Below are 18882 nucleotides of genomic sequence, written 5' to 3' on the forward strand. Positions count from 1 at the left end.
GACTTAATCAGATATATCATTCAAATACTTCCAGACAGCCGATCCGCCACTTGTATATAATTATACATCACTAACGTCAAGTATAGGTAAGTATGTGGTCGGTCGCGGGCCCCAGGGGTGATACACGAAAGGGACAGTCCCATAGCTAATATAGATCCTTCTCACATAACTCCACCCACATTCCACGAAGCGTGGCTCATCCTCCCCTCACACTCCTGTATTAGACACAGAATGGAAAGTGTCAGTCATTATGGCTCGTCGAGTTAGGAGAGCTGAGCCATCTGCCCCATATGTCATAGTACTTCTTCCCCGCCTTCCTGGCCATGTATACATACTTCTCGTGGGCGGCTGTTGTATTAACAAGCGAGACCCAAGATTGTACAGTAGGAGCATCCTTAGCCAGCCATAATCGAGCAACACACACCTTGGCAAGAGCACATAGATTGATCAAGTATATTTTGCTAGGAGCATCCAGGGCTTCTTCCTCCAAGGCTGCCAACACACACACCACCGGGGTACACACTACCGATGGAATCCCAGTCGACACTATGATTTTGATAATACCAGACCAGAATATTACCATCTCAGGGCAAAGCCAGATAATATGCCAAAAAGCAGCACCCAAATCACCACATTTTGGACATCTGGCCGAGTGAGTACCGCCTATGCGGGCTAATCGCACCGGCGTCATATACACTCTGTGCACAATAAACAATTGGATTTGCTGATATCTAGAGGTAGTGGTAGCTAATCGTGGAGAGCATAAAGCTCCTTCCCAGATCTCGTACGAAATTGGTCCCAGGTCAGATTCCCATTTATTTCTAATAGAAGACAACGGGTCAGAATAGTGGGACTGAAGCATATTCGTGTATATATTGGAAACCAAATGGCCGCTTTCCAGAGTTTGCAAAAGTGATTTAATTGGGGAGTCAAGAATCATCATACGGAAATTCTTTAACCAGAATGTGGAAAGATCATGTCAGCCAGAGTCCAACAGGTTGGCCTCTCAGCTGAACCACAAAGTTGTTCAGTACCAAACAAGAGCTATGGATATTAAGGCATTCTAGGTGGAAAATGCAAGTACCAAATATTGTAACCTTTTCCTCAAATCCACGCAACCTAATTTCTTTGTATGTTGGAAGAAACTTTGAAGACTGCCACTAAGAGAGGACCTTCTGAGTCAGGATAAATTTTACCACCAAGACATAACATGGCTGTGGAGTCCATGATACTTTGGATTAAGGGGCTGTTTGTCATGGTCATTCAGACCAGGGCCAGGAAATCGGTTTTCTCAAAAACTACCACAGAGTGTGGAAGACCACATCCTTTTTTTAATTTAGAACCCCTCATGTCCTTCTTACAAGATGTCTTGGGCTGTGGCTAGAAATAAGTATTTCTTAAGGTCCAGGTTTTGGGTATATGTATAGGCTATTATTCCTGAGGTTCAGATCTTCCCAGCAGTCCTCCACATTCAAAAACCCTATGATACAGCACCTGTTGTTCCGTAGAACCTAAACTTGCCCCTTCACGTACTCAGAAATTGCCATTCACGCCTCTTAAAACTGCAGATTTTAAGTTTCTAATCTGGAAAGTGTCTTTTTCTGGCTATTGCGTCAGCTAGACAAGTGTCAGAACTGGCTTCCCAATCATGCAGGTCATCTTATATGGTCTTCCACAAGAGCTTTCATGCACCAAGCTTTTGTTCAAGCCTTTGTTTTGGGACAAGAGCTAGAAACCAGAATCTAGAAATCTCTATCTCTTGAATATGATTAGAGTCTACTGTATATAGCTTTTCATTCTTGCAAAGAATATCCTTGTTCTTTGTAATACACACAAGAGTGGATGGCTGACCTTGAAACATATGATGGCACAATGGATTAAAGCTACAATCCAGCAGTCATAGATCCCTATGGTAGCTTGAATTCCAGCAAAGAGAAAAGACTGCATTCACTGGGTTTAGTGAAAGCAATTACTGTGACAACAGATGTCCACCTGCAGGGATTGTTAGTGGTGACGTGGAACTTCCAACCACAGTGCAGGCAAAACTACCCATAAACATTCTCAATCTCACAGCCTTGTTATCACCATGCTTCAGACCCAGTGCTTCAAGAGAGGCAAACCTATTCATATGGAATTGGACGATGCCATGGTTGTGACTTGCATAATCCACCAAGGGGACCAGGAACCCATTGGTGATAAAGGAATTGTGAACCTCTGTGGCATTGATTTTGGAGTAGACATGGGAAGCTGTCATGCCATTTATCCAAGGGAATGTTTGCTCCATACGGAAATTCTTTTTTTTTCAATCCAATATTTTTTTTATTGATTTTACATTTGTATTTTAAACAAAAAAACAAAACCACTAATCGGCTAAACAAAAAGAAAAGAAAAAGATAAGAAAGAGGGAAATAGAAAGAACAAAATAATGTGCTAAGCAAGGGAATGCGCAGATTCCCAATTCACAACATTACTACATTACAGTCATAGCAAATAAGACGTGCAGGCTTATCTCTCGAATATACCATCGTGAGTCAGAAGAAATGACACATCAAATTGACTTAATCAGATATATCATTCAAATACTTCCAGACAGCCGATCCGCCACTTGTATATAATTATACATCACTAACGTCAAGTATAGGTAAGTATGTGGTCGGTCGCGGGCCCCAGGGGTGATACACGAAAGGGACAGTCCCATAGCTAATATAGATCCTTCTCACATAACTCCACCCACATTCCACGAAGCGTGGCTCATCCTCCCCTCACACTCCTGTATTAGACACAGAATGGAAAGTGTCAGTCATTATGGCTCGTCGAGTTAGGAGAGCTGAGCCATCTGCCCCATATGTCATAGTACTTCTTCCCCGCCTTCCTGGCCATGTATACATACTTCTCGTGGGCGGCTGTTGTATTAACAAGCGAGACCCAAGATTGTACAGTAGGAGCATCCTTAGCCAGCCATAATCGAGCAACACACACCTTGGCAAGAGCACATAGATTGATCAAGTATATTTTGCTAGGAGCATCCAGGGCTTCTTCCTCCAAGGCTGCCAACACACACACCACCGGGGTACACACTACCGATGGAATCCCAGTCGACACTATGATTTTGATAATACCAGACCAGAATATTACCATCTCAGGGCAAAGCCAGATAATATGCCAAAAAGCAGCACCCAAATCACCACATTTTGGACATCTGGCCGAGTGAGTACCGCCTATGCGGGCTAATCGCACCGGCGTCATATACACTCTGTGCACAATAAACAATTGGATTTGCTGATATCTAGAGGTAGTGGTAGCTAATCGTGGAGAGCATAAAGCTCCTTCCCAGATCTCGTACGAAATTGGTCCCAGGTCAGATTCCCATTTATTTCTAATAGAAGACAACGGGTCAGAATAGTGGGACTGAAGCATATTCGTGTATATATTGGAAACCAAATGGCCGCTTTCCAGAGTTTGCAAAAGTGATTTAATTGGGGAGTCAAGAATCATCATACGGAAATTCTTTAACCAGAATGTGGAAAGATCATGTCAGCCAGAGTCCAACAGGTTGGCCTCTCAGCTGAACCACAAAGTTGTTCAGTACCAAACAAGAGCTATGGATATTAAGGCATTCTAGGTGGAAAATGCAAGTACCAAATATTGTAACCTTTTCCTCAAATCCACGCAACCTAATTTCTTTGTATGTTGGAAGAAACTTTGAAGACTGCCACTAAGAGAGGACCTTCTGAGTCAGGATAAATTTTACCACCAAGACATAACATGGCTGTGGAGTCCATGATACTTTGGATTAAGGGGCTGTTTGTCATGGTCATTCAGACCAGGGCCAGGAAATCGGTTTTCTCAAAAACTACCACAGAGTGTGGAAGACCACATCCTTTTTTTAATTTAGAACCCCTCATGTCCTTCTTACAAGATGTCTTGGGCTGTGGCTAGAAATAAGTATTTCTTAAGGTCCAGGTTTTGGGTATATGTATAGGCTATTATTCCTGAGGTTCAGATCTTCCCAGCAGTCCTCCACATTCAAAAACCCTATGATACAGCACCTGTTGTTCCGTAGAACCTAAACTTGCCCCTTCACGTACTCAGAAATTGCCATTCACGCCTCTTAAAACTGCAGATTTTAAGTTTCTAATCTGGAAAGTGTCTTTTTCTGGCTATTGCGTCAGCTAGACAAGTGTCAGAACTGGCTTCCCAATCATGCAGGTCATCTTATATGGTCTTCCACAAGAGCTTTCATGCACCAAGCTTTTGTTCAAGCCTTTGTTTTGGGACAAGAGCTAGAAACCAGAATCTAGAAATCTCTATCTCTTGAATATGATTAGAGTCTACTGTATATAGCTTTTCATTCTTGCAAAGAATATCCTTGTTCTTTGTAATACACACAAGAGTGGATGGCTGACCTTGAAACATATGATGGCACAATGGATTAAAGCTACAATCCAGCAGTCATAGATCCCTATGGTAGCTTGAATTCCAGATAACATGCCACTTTACCAGAGCACCAGCATAGCAAAGCTATTCAGTAAAATTATTGTGCCTGGCAGCACTTGGCCCTCTGTCTATACAGTTACCAAATTCTTTGTTACTAAAGATGCCAGCGTTGAAATGAAGGTTTTGTCCACATCAGTCAGTGTCTACATGTACCTTCCCAAGGTCCCCCAAAGTTGATGAGAAAAAAAGGAATTTTGTGCTTACCCATAAATCTATTCTCTGAATCCTTTTGGAGGACATTGCGTTCCCATGATTTTATCATTCTATTATGTTTACGTGTGTTCTTGTTAGATTGTGTGTAGAGTTTTGAGGGAAAAAATGAATTTATTCCACTTTGAAATAAGGCTGTAACATAACAAACTGAAAAAAGTGAAACGCTGTGAATACTTTCCGGATGCACTGTAGGTCTATTCTGTTCCAATTGGACCATGGGTATAGAGGAAGTTAGTAAGAGTGTAAACAATTTTAGTTTGCATTAATGCCAACTCTATACCAAAATATCCCCCAAATGAATTATTTTTATACCATTAAATGTGTGAATATTTCTGTTTTAAGAGGTTTATGGTACATTTGGTACACTGGATCTTGTAGCTCGCCCGCCTTTAACCTAACTCATGTATCTTTATTGAATCTGAGTCATTCTTAATGCAATTGCAGTTCTTATCTATGGGATCTCTCAATTCCTATCCCTATTCCTTTTAACAGCACTTACTTCTACTCCTTGCTTGCTGTAGAATATACTACTGAAAATGGCAGACACGGGACATAAATACGATTCAGAATAGGTTGCAATTCTGGCTGCGTGCCTACAACACATCCATGGGTTGCTTCCCTTACATGCAGATGTTCAGTTGCCGCCCAATAATACCCTGAGATTAAGAATCCCTCGTAGCTGCTCTTAAAATCCATACTAAGGGCCTAATTCAGGTTGGATTGCAAATTGTGATCAAACCGGAAGTTTTGCGTTCATCCGTCAATCAGGCAGAGGCGTTCGCGGGAGGTGGGTGGCAACACTCCATTTCCTAGGCAGAGATGGGGCGGTGCAGGTGCGGCGGGCTTCCGAACGGGGGGCATGTCGTGGGCGTGATCAAGGCGGCTGCGTGACATCACACGCAGCCGCTCCGATCAAAAGGGTGTAGTATGGTATGCCAGTGGCCGGGATCCCGGTGGCCAGCATACCGGCGCCGGGATCCTCAACGCCGGCATACCGGCAGCTGGGTGAGCGCAAATGAGCCCCTTGCGGGCTCACTGCGCTCACCATGCTACGCGCGCCACACTGTTTATTCTCTCTCCCTCCAGGGGGGTCGTGGACACCCAAGATGGAGAATAGTTGTCGGTATGCCGGGATTCCAGCACCAGTATACTGAGCACCGGGATCCCAACAGCCGGCACACTGAATACCACCCGATCAAAAAGATGGCAGCAGCCCTCCTGCGGCGCGATCGCAGTTAGTGCGTGGTCGTGGAGGGAGAGGAGGGGCAGCAGTTAGCATGCTGAGCAGCCTTGCCCTGCGATGGGCGGCTCCCAGCATGTGAGACTAAGGATTGCAAATTTTGATAAAAAGCAGAATTTGCAATCCTTACTGAATAGGGTCCTAGATGCGACCAGCTTTGCATGCGTTTCAGAATTAGGTCCTCTATGACCTTCACATCAGAAGTAATTGTTCCTGTGTTCTGTTTATCAGTGAATATTAAAATCCTTTTTAACCCCTTAGCTGGTGCTACCTTTTAGTATTGTTACAGATCCATTTAAATCAACTGTGCTCTGTGCTATTTACACGAAGTTGAAATAATTTCGTAGGTACAGTATCTTTTTAAGTAAATATACTTTCTCTTACGTCCTAGAGGATGCTGGGGACTCCGTAAGGACCATGGGGTATAGACGGGCTCCGCAGGAGACATGGGCACCTAAAAAGAACTTTTCCTATGGGTGTGCACTGGCTCCTTCCTCTATGCCCCTCCTCCAGACCTCAGTTAGATTCTGTGCCCAGAGGGTATAGATGGGGTCCAAAGGAGCCACTGCACTTTAACTGTCTTCAACTGGGTGTGCTGGCTCCTCCCCTCTATGTACCCTCCCACAGGCAGTTTAGAAAAAAGTGCCCTCAGGAGATGATGCACATCTCTGCAGCTCCAGAGAGTTTTCTTCAATTTCATTTTAAACTTTTATTTTTGGTATGCTGTCTGGGCAACAGCATACCTTCGCCGTAGGAGTTGGTGGGGGGGGGGGGGGAGGCAGTCACCTGCCTTACGAGGTGCAGAGCTGCTTCCCCGCTGCAGAACCACCGTCCTGAGGGTTTTGTTGTTCAGCGGGGCACTGCGCCTTGGCTGTCACGGCCGCAGCACACCACACACCCCTAACGCTGCCTGAAGGTGACATTGGTGATGAGTACAAACCGGGGGCCCCGCTAGGGGGGTGCCCGGTTCAAAGTGCAGCTGACCACGGGCACGGCATACGGGACCCTCCTGGGGGGGTCCTGCTAAGATCCCCCGTAAAGAACTGGCACAAAAGGCTTGACTAGCACTTGTGATGTTTTAAGCTATAAAGGAGACTTTGCCAGAGATCGCTTTTGCGGACTAATGGGAGGGGATTGAGACGCTGTCTTGGGGACTGAGTCTCTGTTCATAAACTCATGAGTTTATGAACAGAGACTCAGTCCCCAAGACAGCGTCTCAATCCCCTCCCATTAGTCCGCAAAAGCGATCTCTGGCCCATATCCTGCAGTCTGACTCTGACGCTGACAGGTCAGACATGAAGGAGGGGGAGGTGGACTCAGAGGGTGGGGATGCAGCTCTGTCACAGGGAATAGAGGCTCTTAATGAGGCTATCAGAGATGTTCTGCATATTCCTGATAAGGTGTCAGAGGAGTGTGAGGAATCTTATTTTAATGTAAAAAAGAAGTCCTCAGTCACTTTTCCTGCGTCAAAGGAATTGAATACACTGCTTGAAGAACCATGGATTAATCCTGATAAGAAGTTTCAGATCCCTAAAAGGATGCTCTCATCTTTTCCTTTTCCTCTAGAGCAGGCATTCCCAACCACGGTCCTCAAGGCACACCAACAGTGCTGGTTTTAGTGATATCCAGGCTGAAGCACAGATGGTTAAATCAAAATAACTGAGCTACTAATTAAGTCACCTGTGCTGAAGCCTGGATATCACTAAAACCTGCACTGTTAGTGTGCCTTGAGGACCGTGGTTGGGAATGCCTGCTCTAGAGGATAGGAAAAATTGGGAACATCCACCGATAGTGGACGCATCAGTTTCTAGGCTGTCACGTAAAATTGTATTGCCTGTTCCTGGTGCAGCCTCCCTGAACGGCTGATCGTAAAATTGAGACTACACTCAAATCATTGTACACAGCTGCTGCGGTGGCCCGAAGACCCACTATTGCATGTGCGTGGATCACTAAAGCCATTGCAAAATGGTCAGGTAACCTAATTGAGGGGTTAGATTCCTTATCTAGGGGGTGTCAGGAATCTGCATTTTGCATCACGTCACTTACCAGTGCTCTGATGTACTAGCCTCCGGAGGTCACATCCTCAGCCTGTTAGCGTATTCTATGATTGCCTGCAATGCGCAGAGACTCTCCAGTGTGTACCCCAGTTGCCATACAGCATGTACCCCGATATATTCCTACCATCTCCAGAGTATGGGCGCCGCCATGACACCTGCAGTCAGCTGACTTGGTGCTATCCACTCCTGAGCATTGGGCGCTCACATGACTTGATTCTCCAATCCCTGCTGACCAGGGGGTATATACTCAGAGTTCCTGGTCAGTATCATTGCCTTGAACAACGCGTCACATCCTGTGAACAAGCGTCTCCTGGCTTCAATCTTCTGTCTTCAGAGATTCCCCTGTGTATTAGTCCTGTGGAACTACAGGTCCCAGCAGTTTCCAATCTCCAGTTTCCAGTTCCAATCTCCAGTTTCCAGTCTCCAGTTTTCAATCTCCTGTTTCCAGCGATCTTCTGTTTCTGGCATCTCCAAGTGATCTCCCTGTTCCAGTATTCCTGTGGAACTACAGGTCCCAGCATTTACTCCAGCTTTCCTACGAACTCCTGCCACAGTCAGCCTCCACACTAGTTGCAGTAAGAGACTTTCTCCAGGTGTTTCTCACCATTCTCACCTGTGTAGTAATTACCAGCAACTCTGCACTGTGCAATTGCATTCAGCACTTAATCTACCAACTTGCTGCTTTATAGACTGTCTCCTGCTTGGGCCTTGCTGTGCCTATATACAGACTGTGTGTATCCTCATTGTTGGTTTCCAAACTATCCTGTGCCATATGAATAAGTGATCCAAGAGATGAATTACTGATAAATCAACTTACTGGTTTAAACTAAGAACAATAGTATACCCAATAGGGCATTAGAATAAACACGCGGACACATATTTTTAAATCTTTAATCACATTTACTTCTTTCATGCACTTATTCAATGTTTTGTATGTGTCTAAATTTTAACCTCTATGTTTCGCCTATACCTGTAGTCTGTGTGTTAGTCATTGTCACACTGTTTTAATTCAAGAATATTAAAAGTTAAATTTTATGAGTATTGAGGTAGATGTGAGTATCAGGTCACTCTTCCTTTTGTGCACCGACAATACAGCCTTTTTTCTTGTTCTACTGTACTTCCCAGGGTTACAGACTGGAGTTCCAAGAGCTCCCACCTCACAGATTATTAAAATCAGTCTTGCCAGTTTCACAAGAGGCAAGTATAACTTTTCAACATGCCATCCAAAAACTGGTACAGACTCACATCATTGTTCCAGTTCCACCTCATCAGCTAAACAAGGGGTATTATTCCAACTTGTTTGTAGTACCAAAACCGGACGGTTTGGTAAGAACAATTTTGAACCTCAAGTCGTTGAACCCGTACTTACGAGTGTTCAAATTCAAGATGGAGTCTCTGAGAGCGGTGAGCTCAGGTCTGGAGGAGTGGGAATTCCTAGTGTCTCTGGATATCAAGGATGCGTACCTTCACATTCCGATCTGGCCGCCTCATCAGGCTTATCTACGGTTTGAACTGCAGGACTGTCACCAGCTCCAGGCCCTGCCATTTGGCCTCTCCACGGCAACGAGGGTGTTCACCAAGGTGATGGCAGAGATGATGTTTCTACTCCACAAACAGAGAGTGAACATAATTCCATACCTGGACAATCTCCTGATAAAAGCACCATCCAGGGAAAGGTTGCTGGACAGCATTGCTCTCTCAACCAAACTTCTCCGGGATCATGGGTGGATTCTGAACTTTCCAAAATCTCACCTAGAGCCAGCACGGAGGCTCCCATTCCTGGGAATGATACTGGATATGGAGTCGCAGAAGGTGTTCCTTCTGTTTGAAAAGGCATTAGTAATCCAGTCAATGGTTCTAGACGTCCTGAAGCCAAACCGGATATAGGTGCATCTGTGCATTCGCCTTCTGGGGAAAATGGTGGCCTCTTACGAGGCTCTTCAATAAGGAAGGTTTCACGCAAGACCCTTTCAACTTGACCTGTTGGACAAATGGTCCGGATCGCATCTTCACATGCACCAGAGGATCCGTCTGTCGCCAAAAGCCAGGATCTCACCTTCTGTGGTGGCTACAGACTTCTCACCTCGTCAAGGGTCAGAGGTACGGAATTTAGAGCTGGATTCTGCTAACCACAGATGCAAGCCTCAGAGGTTGGGGAGCAGTCACTCAGGGGGTGCAGTTTCAAGGAAAATGGTCCAGTCAGGAAGTCGTCCTTCCCATCAACATTCTGGAACTCAGGGCCATATACAACGCACTTCTGCAGACCTCAAATATTCTTCAAGATCGGGCCATTCAGGTCCATTCGGACAATGTGACGACAGTAACGTACATAAACCGACAGGGCGGTACAAAAAGCAGAGCAGCAATGTCAGAGGTGTCCAGAATTCTCTTCTGGGCAGAGAGAGAAATGCTGTGGCATTGTCAGCGGTCTTCATTCCGAGAGTAGACAACTGGGAAGCAGACTTCCTCAGCAGACACGACCTGCACACAGGGGAGTGGGGCCTTCACCCGGAAGTGTTCAGGTGCTTGACAAGTCGATGGGGATATCCACAGATCGACATGATGGCCTCTCGTCTCAACAAGAAGCACAAGCGGTATTGTTCCAGGTCGAGACCCACAGGCGGTGGTGGTAGACGCCCTGACGACTCCATGGGTCTATCAGATGGTGTACGTGTTTCCTCCACTTCCTCTGATCCCAAGAATTCTACAGAGAATAAAAAGGGAAAAGGATCAAGCAATTCTAATTGCTTCGGACTGGCCAAGAAGGGCCTGGTACGCGGACCTTCTGGAGATGCTTCTCGAAGGTCCGTGGCCTCTACCTCTTTGCGAGGATCTTTTGCAACAGGGCCCGTTTGTCTATCAGGACTTACCGCAGCTACGTTTGACAGCAAGGAAGTTGAATAGCTGATTCTAGCCAGGAGAGGGATCCCTAACAAGGTTATTCCGACTATGATCCAAGCCAGGAAGGGGGTAACATCTAAGCATTACCATAGTATCTGGAAGAAATACGTCTCTTGGTGTGAGAGCAGAAAGTTTTCTGCAGTGGAATTCCATCTACGACGTTTCCTGCTATTTCTACAATCAGTAGAGTGGATCTGGGCCTACGTCTGGGCTCCATAAAAGTCCAGATTTTGGCCTTGTCCATTTTCTTTCAGAAACAATTGGCTTCTCTCCCTGAGGTCCAGACATTCTTGAAAGGTGTTCTGCACATCCAACCTCCCTTTGTGCCTCCTACGGCACCTTGGGATCTCAATGTGGTGCTGCATTTCCTCCAATCGGACTGGTTTGAGCTTTTACAGGAGCTGGAGGTAAAATATCTTACATAGAAGACCGTCACACTGTTGGCCTTGGCTTCAGCAAGACGTGTGTTGGAGCTGGGGGCTTTGTCTCACAAAAGTCCCTATTTAATTTTCCATGAGGACAGAGCTGAACTCAGAACTTGTCAGCAATGTCTTCCTAAGGTGGTGTCTGCGTTTCACATCAACCAACCTATTGTAGTTCCGGTTGTCACCGACACATCTGCTACTTCAAAGTCTTTGGATGTTGTGAGGGCTTTGAAGGTGTATGTGAAAAGAACAGCTCGTCACAGAAAGACTGACTCGCTGTTTGTTCTTTATGATCCCAATAAGATTGGGTGTCCTGCTTCAAAGCAGACTATTGCACGCTGGATCAAACTTACTATCCAGCATGCTTATTCCACGGCAAGTTTGCCATGTCCAAAATCTGTACACGCCCACTCTACTAGGTTGGTGGGTTCTTCCTGGGCGGCTGCCCGGGGTGTCTCGGCTTTACAGCTTTGACGAGCAGCTACTTGGTCAGGTTCGAACACGTTTGCAAAGTTCTACAAGTTCGATACTTTGCCCTCTGAGGACCATCAGTTTGGTCAATCGGTTCTGCAGGAAGCTCCACACTCTCCCACCCTGTTTGGGAGCTTTGGTACATCCCCATGGTACTAAATGGACCCCAGTAGTCTAGGACATAAGAGAAAATAGGATTTTAATTACCTACTGGTAAATCCTTTTCTCGTAGTCTGTAGAGGATACTGGGCGCCCGCCCAGTGCTTCGTTCGTCCTGCACTGTTACTTGGTTAAGTAATGTTGGTTCAACCGTTGCTGTTCCTGTTTCAAGTTTGGTTAGCTTGGCTTTCCTCTTGTTGTGTATGCTGGTTTGGAATCTCACCACTATCCTTATCTATCCTTCTCTAGAAGTAGGTCCGTCTCCTCGGGCACAGTTTCCTAGACTGAGTCTGGTAGGAGGGGCATAGAGGGATGGGGAACATTAATGCTTGGACATCTGCCATGGCGGTGTTGGCACGCAGTGCCTTGTGATTGCGTCAGTGGATTGCGGATGCAGAATCCAAATGTAATCTGGAATCCCTCCCCTTTTCTGGAGAATGGCTGTTTGGGGTTGAACTGGATGCATGGATTTCCAAAGTTACTGCTGGGAAATCCATGTTTCTCCCCTCTGGGGCACCGCCGGCGAGGCGCTCCTAACTGGGACCGTCTGTCCAGTACTTTCGGTCTCGCACATTTCGATCGAAGGCCAGAGGTGCCTTCCAATGCGGCTAGAGGCACCAGAGGTAAGTCTAGAAAACCTGTGTCATGACTGTGGTTTTGTGAACCCGGTGTTAGTGAAGTCTGTGCGGGGAACTGGAGGACTATGTGAATATTAGGCTGGTCTGTGGGAATCAGTGAGAAGAAGGAGCAATCCCTGATCGGGGATCGAACCCGGGCCTCGGCAGAGGAAGCCGTATCCTGACCACTGGATCACCAGGGACTTTGATAGCAGGATGATGAGTGTATAGGTGAGACTGTACTGGATATAGTGTCACAGGAGTAGGTGCTTATATACTCAAGGTTACTGGCAAGCTAGTAAGACGGACTGGTTACTGGTGAGACTGGGATACAACTGTAATGCGGGCTGGTACCGGATATAACTGGAAACGCAACTGAAAGTAGAATGATGACTGTGGCTATAACTCTAGTACGAGGCTGAAGAACCCTGCGGCTGTGACAATAGAATACTGCAGCTGTGGTTTTCAGTTGAGACTGTGGAATACTGCGACTGTACCTTTAAGATGAAACACTGCAACTGTGTCTTTAAGTTGAGACTGTGGAATACCGTACTGTGCCTTTAAGATGAAACATTGCAGCTGTGCCTTTAAGTTGAGACTGTGGAATACCGTACTGTGCCTTTAAGTTGAGACTTGTGGAAAGACTGGATATCAATGGCAACACAAATGTAATCCAAACTGGGTAACAAAGGAACAGAGTTTTTACAGGAACTGAAGTACAAGGGTTACCTTTAGGGAGCTCAGCTTCAAAGCTCACACAGAGCTGTGTGTGACACGAGGAACTGGCCCAGTTTCCAACTCAGTCTCCCGACTTATACTTCTTGGTCCTTGGTGATTGGTGAGCAGTGTCAGGTGATTCAGAGAGTCTCAGGCTGGCAGAGGATTGGACAGCTCTGGGTCAGGTGAACAGTAACTGTCATGTGAGTACTCTAGACTAGGCTGTGATGTGAAGTGAGGCCTAGCAGGCCGAGAGGACACTGAAGCCTGAACTTCTGCAAACAGAGGATGCTGGCTTTTAGGCCTAAACTTCAGATTGCTGAATTCAGACTCACACAGGAGATCACCACAGGTGGAGCTCGTTAACTATTACCTTCCAGGCAGAGACCTCAGGAAACTCATGGTGCTGACAAGCTGTTTATCTCAGTGAGCAAAAGGCACAGGATCCAGGACAGATGGCAGAGGTAAGTCACCAAATACGAGAACTACAGTCAGGATCGTGACAACCTGCAAGTACCAGTTCTCCGGAACATCCCCCCCCCCCCAACGATTTTTCAAATCAAGCTTACCAGCTTTGGAGGATATGCAAGTTATGTTGCAACAGGCCATCCAAAAGCTGGTCCAGTCCCACGTCATTGTTCATCTGCAAGGGGTTTTACTCAAACCTGTTTGTGGTGCCAAAACCGGACTGTTCGGTCAGACCCATTCTGAATCTGAATTCCTTTAATCCTGAAAGCCTGAAAGAACAGGAATTTATGGTTTCCTTGGATATCAAGGACGCTTGTCTCCATATTCCGATTTGGCCTCCTCAACAGGCATACCTGCAGTTTGCCCTGCTGGATTATAACTTCCAATTCCAGGCACTGCCCTTCGGCCTGTCACCAGCCCCGAGGGTATTCGCGAAGGTGATGGTGGAGATAATGCTTCAACTCTGGGTCCAGGGGATCAATGTGGTCTCTTATCTGGATGATCATCTGATAAAGGCAAAATCCAGGGAGCTTTTGTTGCTCCATATCGACCGCACCATCCGTCTTCTGTCCGACCATGGGTGGATCCTCAACTTACAGAAGTCCCACCTGGAGCCAACTCAGAGGCTCCTGTTCCTGGAGATGTTGCTGGATACTATGGCCCAGAAGGTGTTTCTACCAGAGGACAAGGCGAAAACACTTCAGGAGATGGTCCGCACGGTGCTCTGACCTTCTCGAGTGTCCGTACCTCTCTGCATAAGATTGTTGAGAAAGATGGTTGCCTCATACAAGGCAATCTGGTATGGAAGGTTCCATTGCTTAATATTTCAGTGGGATCTCCTGAGCAAGTGGTCTGTATCGCATCTCCAGATGCACCGGATGATTCAGCTGTCACCTCAGGCCAGGATTTTCCTCCTGTGGTGGCAACAGTCCTCCAATCTCCTGAAGGGCAGGAGTTTCGGGTTTTAGGATTGGACCCTCCTCACGACGGATGCGAGTCTGAGAGGAGGGGACCTGTCACCCAAGGGGCACAGTTCCAGTTCCAGGGCAGGTGGTCAGCTCACAAAAGCATCCTTCCAATCAACATTCTGGAACTTCGGGCGATCTACAATGCTCTACTTCTTGCCTCTCCTCTACTCAGGGATCACGCAATCCAGGTACAGTCGGACAACACCACGGCGGTGGCATATATCAATCGACAAGGAGGGACAAAAAGCAGAGCCAAAGATACTCCTCTGGGGGGAAAGAAATGCAGGACCTATGTCAGCAATCTTCATTCCGGGTGTGGACAACTGGGAGGCGGACTTCCTGACTCGTCACGATCTCCACCCGGTAGAGTGGGGGCTCCACCATCTGGTGTTACAGCAGATCATCGACCGGTGGGATTGCCCACAAATAGACGTGATGGCTTCTAGTCTCAACAAGAAACTTCCCTGGTATTGCAGGCGGACCAGGGACTCTCAGGCGAGGACAGTGGACGCACTGGCATCGCCTTGGCCGTACCGGCTGGTCTACCTGTTTCCTCCGATCCCATAGCTCCCAAGAGTGCTAAAGCGAAACAGGAATCAAGGTGTCCAAGCAATTCTAATTGCCCCGGATTGGCCTCGGAGGGCTTGGTACGCGGATCTTCTGGACATGTCCGTCCAAGACCCTTGGCCTCTACCACTCAGAAGAGATCTTCTTCAACAAGGACCCGGACTTACGGTGACTTTGTTTGACAGCACAGAGGTTATTGCAACATGGTTCAGGTCAGGAAACCTGTGACGTCAAAACACTATTATCATTTGTGGAGGAGATATGTCTCTTGGTGTGAGGAACGCACGTATCCGCCTGCAGAGTTTCACTTGGGAGGTTTCCTGCATTTCCTGTAAGCTGGTGTGGATAAGGGCTTACGTCTGGGTTCCATTAAGGTCCAGATTTCAGCTCTCTCCATTTTCTTTCAGAAGAAATTGTCAGTGTTGCCAGAAGTTCAGACCTTCTTGCAAGTGGTACTCCACATACAACCTCCCTTTGTGCCGCCTACGACACCCTGGGATTTGGATGTAGTGTTGAAATTTCTACAGTCCTCCTGGTTTGAACCTCTGGTAATGGTAGAAGACAAGTACCTCACGTGGAAGAAGGTGATGTTACTGGCCTTGGCTTCTGCTCGACGTGTTCAGAATTGGGGGCCTTATCGTGTAAAAGTCCCTACTTGGTCTTTTACGAGGAGAGAGCGGAGCTCCGGACTAGACAGCAGCTCCTGCCGAAGGTTGTCTCCGCGTTTCATCTGAATCAATGTATTGTGATTCCGTCCAGTTCTGCAGCTTCTTCTCCTCTGGAGGCATTGGATGCTGTGCGTGCCTTGAAGATATATGTCAAGCGTACAACTCGGGTCAGAAACACGGATTCCTTGTTTGTGCTCTATGATGCGCAGAAGAAGGGTTGCCCTGCTTCAAAGCAGTCCATTGCTCATTGGATTAGGCTTACTATCCAACAGGCCTATGTGTTGGCAGCCTTACCTGTTCCTAAGTCTCTTAAGGACCACTCAACTAAATCAGTGGGCTCTTCCTGGGTGGCTGCCCGTAGAGTCTCAGCCTTGCAGCTATGCCGAGCTGCTACCTGGTCGGGGAAGAACACTTTTGTGACGTTCTACAAATTTGATACCCTGGCCTAAGAGGATACCCAGTTTGGGCAGGCGGGGCTGCAGCGGTCTCCGCACGTTCCCGCCTGTTCTGGAAGCTTTGGGACGTCCCCATCATACTAGTTTCCCCCAATATCCCTTATGGATGCTAGAGAAAATAGGATTTTAATACCTACCAGTGAATCCTTTTCTTGTAGTCCATAAGGACTATTGGGCGCCCGCCTCAGTGCGTGGACTTTTCTACAGGTTCTTGTTCTATAGTTACCTGTTCAGTTGTTGCTGTTATTGTTACCAGCCCTTGCTGGTTGTTGTATGTAAGTGGTGTGCTGGTGTGTAAATCTCACCACCCTTTCTGTTATCATGTTCCTTCTCTCATATATGACCTTTCTCCTTCGGGCACATTTTTACCTATTACTGTCTGTGGGCATAGAGGGGAGGAGCCAGCACACCCAGTTGAAATTTAAAGTGCACTGGCTCCGTTGGACCCCGTCTATAACCATCGTGCTAGTTTCCCCCAATATCCCTTATGGACTACGAGAAAATGATTTACCGTTGGGTGTTAAAATCCTATTTTTATATTTGTAGTCTCATATATAGGCAAACGTACAGTAGCTAGCATGGTCATAGAATGCTTTTCCATGATTCAGCCTTTTAATTAGTTTTGCGCAGTTAGTGCACATCTAGAAAATAAAAAGTGTAGAATTATATATTGATTTTGGTTTAGGTAATATGGTCCATATGGTCGACATAAGTTTTTGATGTTTTTTTGGTGTCGTTTCCCTGTACAGTTACCGGGAACCCCAATTAGTGCACCGTGTCTCCTCGCATGGCTCGCTTTGAATGCCATGCTTCAGGCAAGGTGCCTCGCTGCGCTCGGCACAGGTTACTTTTTCCAATCATAGTCCGCGTGGATCGTTAAGTATGAAAAAGTTAAAAACTCATGTCGACCTAGAACATGTCGACCTAGAAACAACGTTGACCTAGTTACTGTTGACCTAGAGACCAGGGCCCAGTAGGCATCATGACAAAGACATGAGAAAAATTCTCATGCAAATGTTTGGTCAAATTGGAGCCTACATTTCAGCTCCAGTTACAAGGAGCTAATGTAACTGTTGTTGACAGATGCATTGGCTCTTACTGTGCCTGATTCAGTTGTGATTTGAGGTGCGCTTATAACTCAAAGTACAAATGTTTGGTGCTTTGCGCATGTTCAATACGGGTCTGGCGTCATTGGATGCACTATGGCTGCAGACTCTCAGTGATTCGACAGTCTGCTTCGGTTTGGGGGAGGGGCGGCTATGACCTCTATTTTGGGGAGTGACTAGGCCAAGATCTCCATTGAAAGATGGAGATTTTCTGGTCTCTTTGTAGGACCTCTAGCGGCCAGGTTGCAAGACCACAGCAGTCATGCAGCCAGCCGATAGTGTCACAGGTGATTCAATACTTCGTCCTAGGATGCAGCATGTGTCACTATTGAAAGCAAGAGGCATCTACTTGTATCATATACTTATATCACTGCTGCTTCCATGTAAGCAGCAGCGATTGCACTTCAAACCACATCTGAATCAGACCCACAACGCATAAATCGACGACAGTGGCATCTGTGCCAGGGTTTACCCCAGAAATAGGAACAGGAACCTGTATATACTGCTCAGCAAATTTATTTATTATTTTGCAGATACGATTGTAGGGTCCAGGCACTGGTAAGAGTTCTTGAGTCCTGGGCTCAAGAGTGTGTTCCATTGCCATTTTGAGCTGCTGTAGTACTTTGATTGAAACCCTCTGCTTGGCCAAACTTGTTATATAATTGCATAGGTAACAATGTAATGCCAAAAATCGGATCACTGCATACGAACAAGCTGTTTAGATTTCCCGCAAGTTTGGAAAAGCTTCCTAACAAAGTCTCCTTACATTTCTAACTCTGTAAAGTAAAATAATGACAAACCATGTACTCCTGTTTGCTCACCGAACATGTGAACACAACAAGATTAAGTGCTGAAAATCCAGGACGAAAATAGGAAACGGAAAAAAGCAATGTTGCATTAAAATTTTAATATTAAACAGGTGCTGGCAATACAAATGATGATACCAATTTGTTTTATTATTTAGAGCCACTCAGTGCATGTCTACTCAATGCCAGAGCTTATTTTGTAGCTTAGATGGAAATCCGATTTACTCCTGCTCATCTGATCATCTTTCTCTCTGTTTCCACTTCAGGAGAGTGATGTGGATGTGACTGAACTCAGCGAAGCTTTAATGCTGATAAAGGTAGTCCTCTTCTTCTACCTGTCTTAAATTTACCTCTCAGGTTTACACAAGCGACATATGTAAAGTCAGTTAAGGAAAAAGAAACCTTCACATTCTGCAAGCATACACTTAGACTGCTTACATTTTTTATTATTACATCAAAAGTAAATTAGCAGCAAGGCATGTTTCCAGGTTTCCAGGTCTACGATTCCACTTCACTCAACTCATACTGGGACTTTTGGAAAATTAAA

The 18882-nt window shown here is 46.2% G+C and overlaps 1 protein-coding gene across 2 annotated transcripts in view; it reads left to right on the plus strand.

Moving 5' to 3' along the window:
• RPGRIP1L (RPGRIP1 like) overlaps positions 1-18882 on the plus strand; it is a 451841-nt gene that overhangs the window by 322445 nt on the left and 110514 nt on the right. For both annotated transcript variants that reach the window (XM_063945288.1, XM_063945289.1), the window contains one exon: positions 18602-18652. In XM_063945288.1, coding sequence (XP_063801358.1) covers positions 18602-18652 — 51 coding nt within the window. The remainder of the gene's footprint in view (positions 1-18601; positions 18653-18882) is intronic.

The sequence above is a fragment of the Pseudophryne corroboree genome, chromosome 11 (genome assembly GCF_028390025.1).
Source record: "Pseudophryne corroboree isolate aPseCor3 chromosome 11, aPseCor3.hap2, whole genome shotgun sequence".
Lineage (NCBI taxonomy): Eukaryota > Metazoa > Chordata > Amphibia > Anura > Myobatrachidae > Pseudophryne > Pseudophryne corroboree.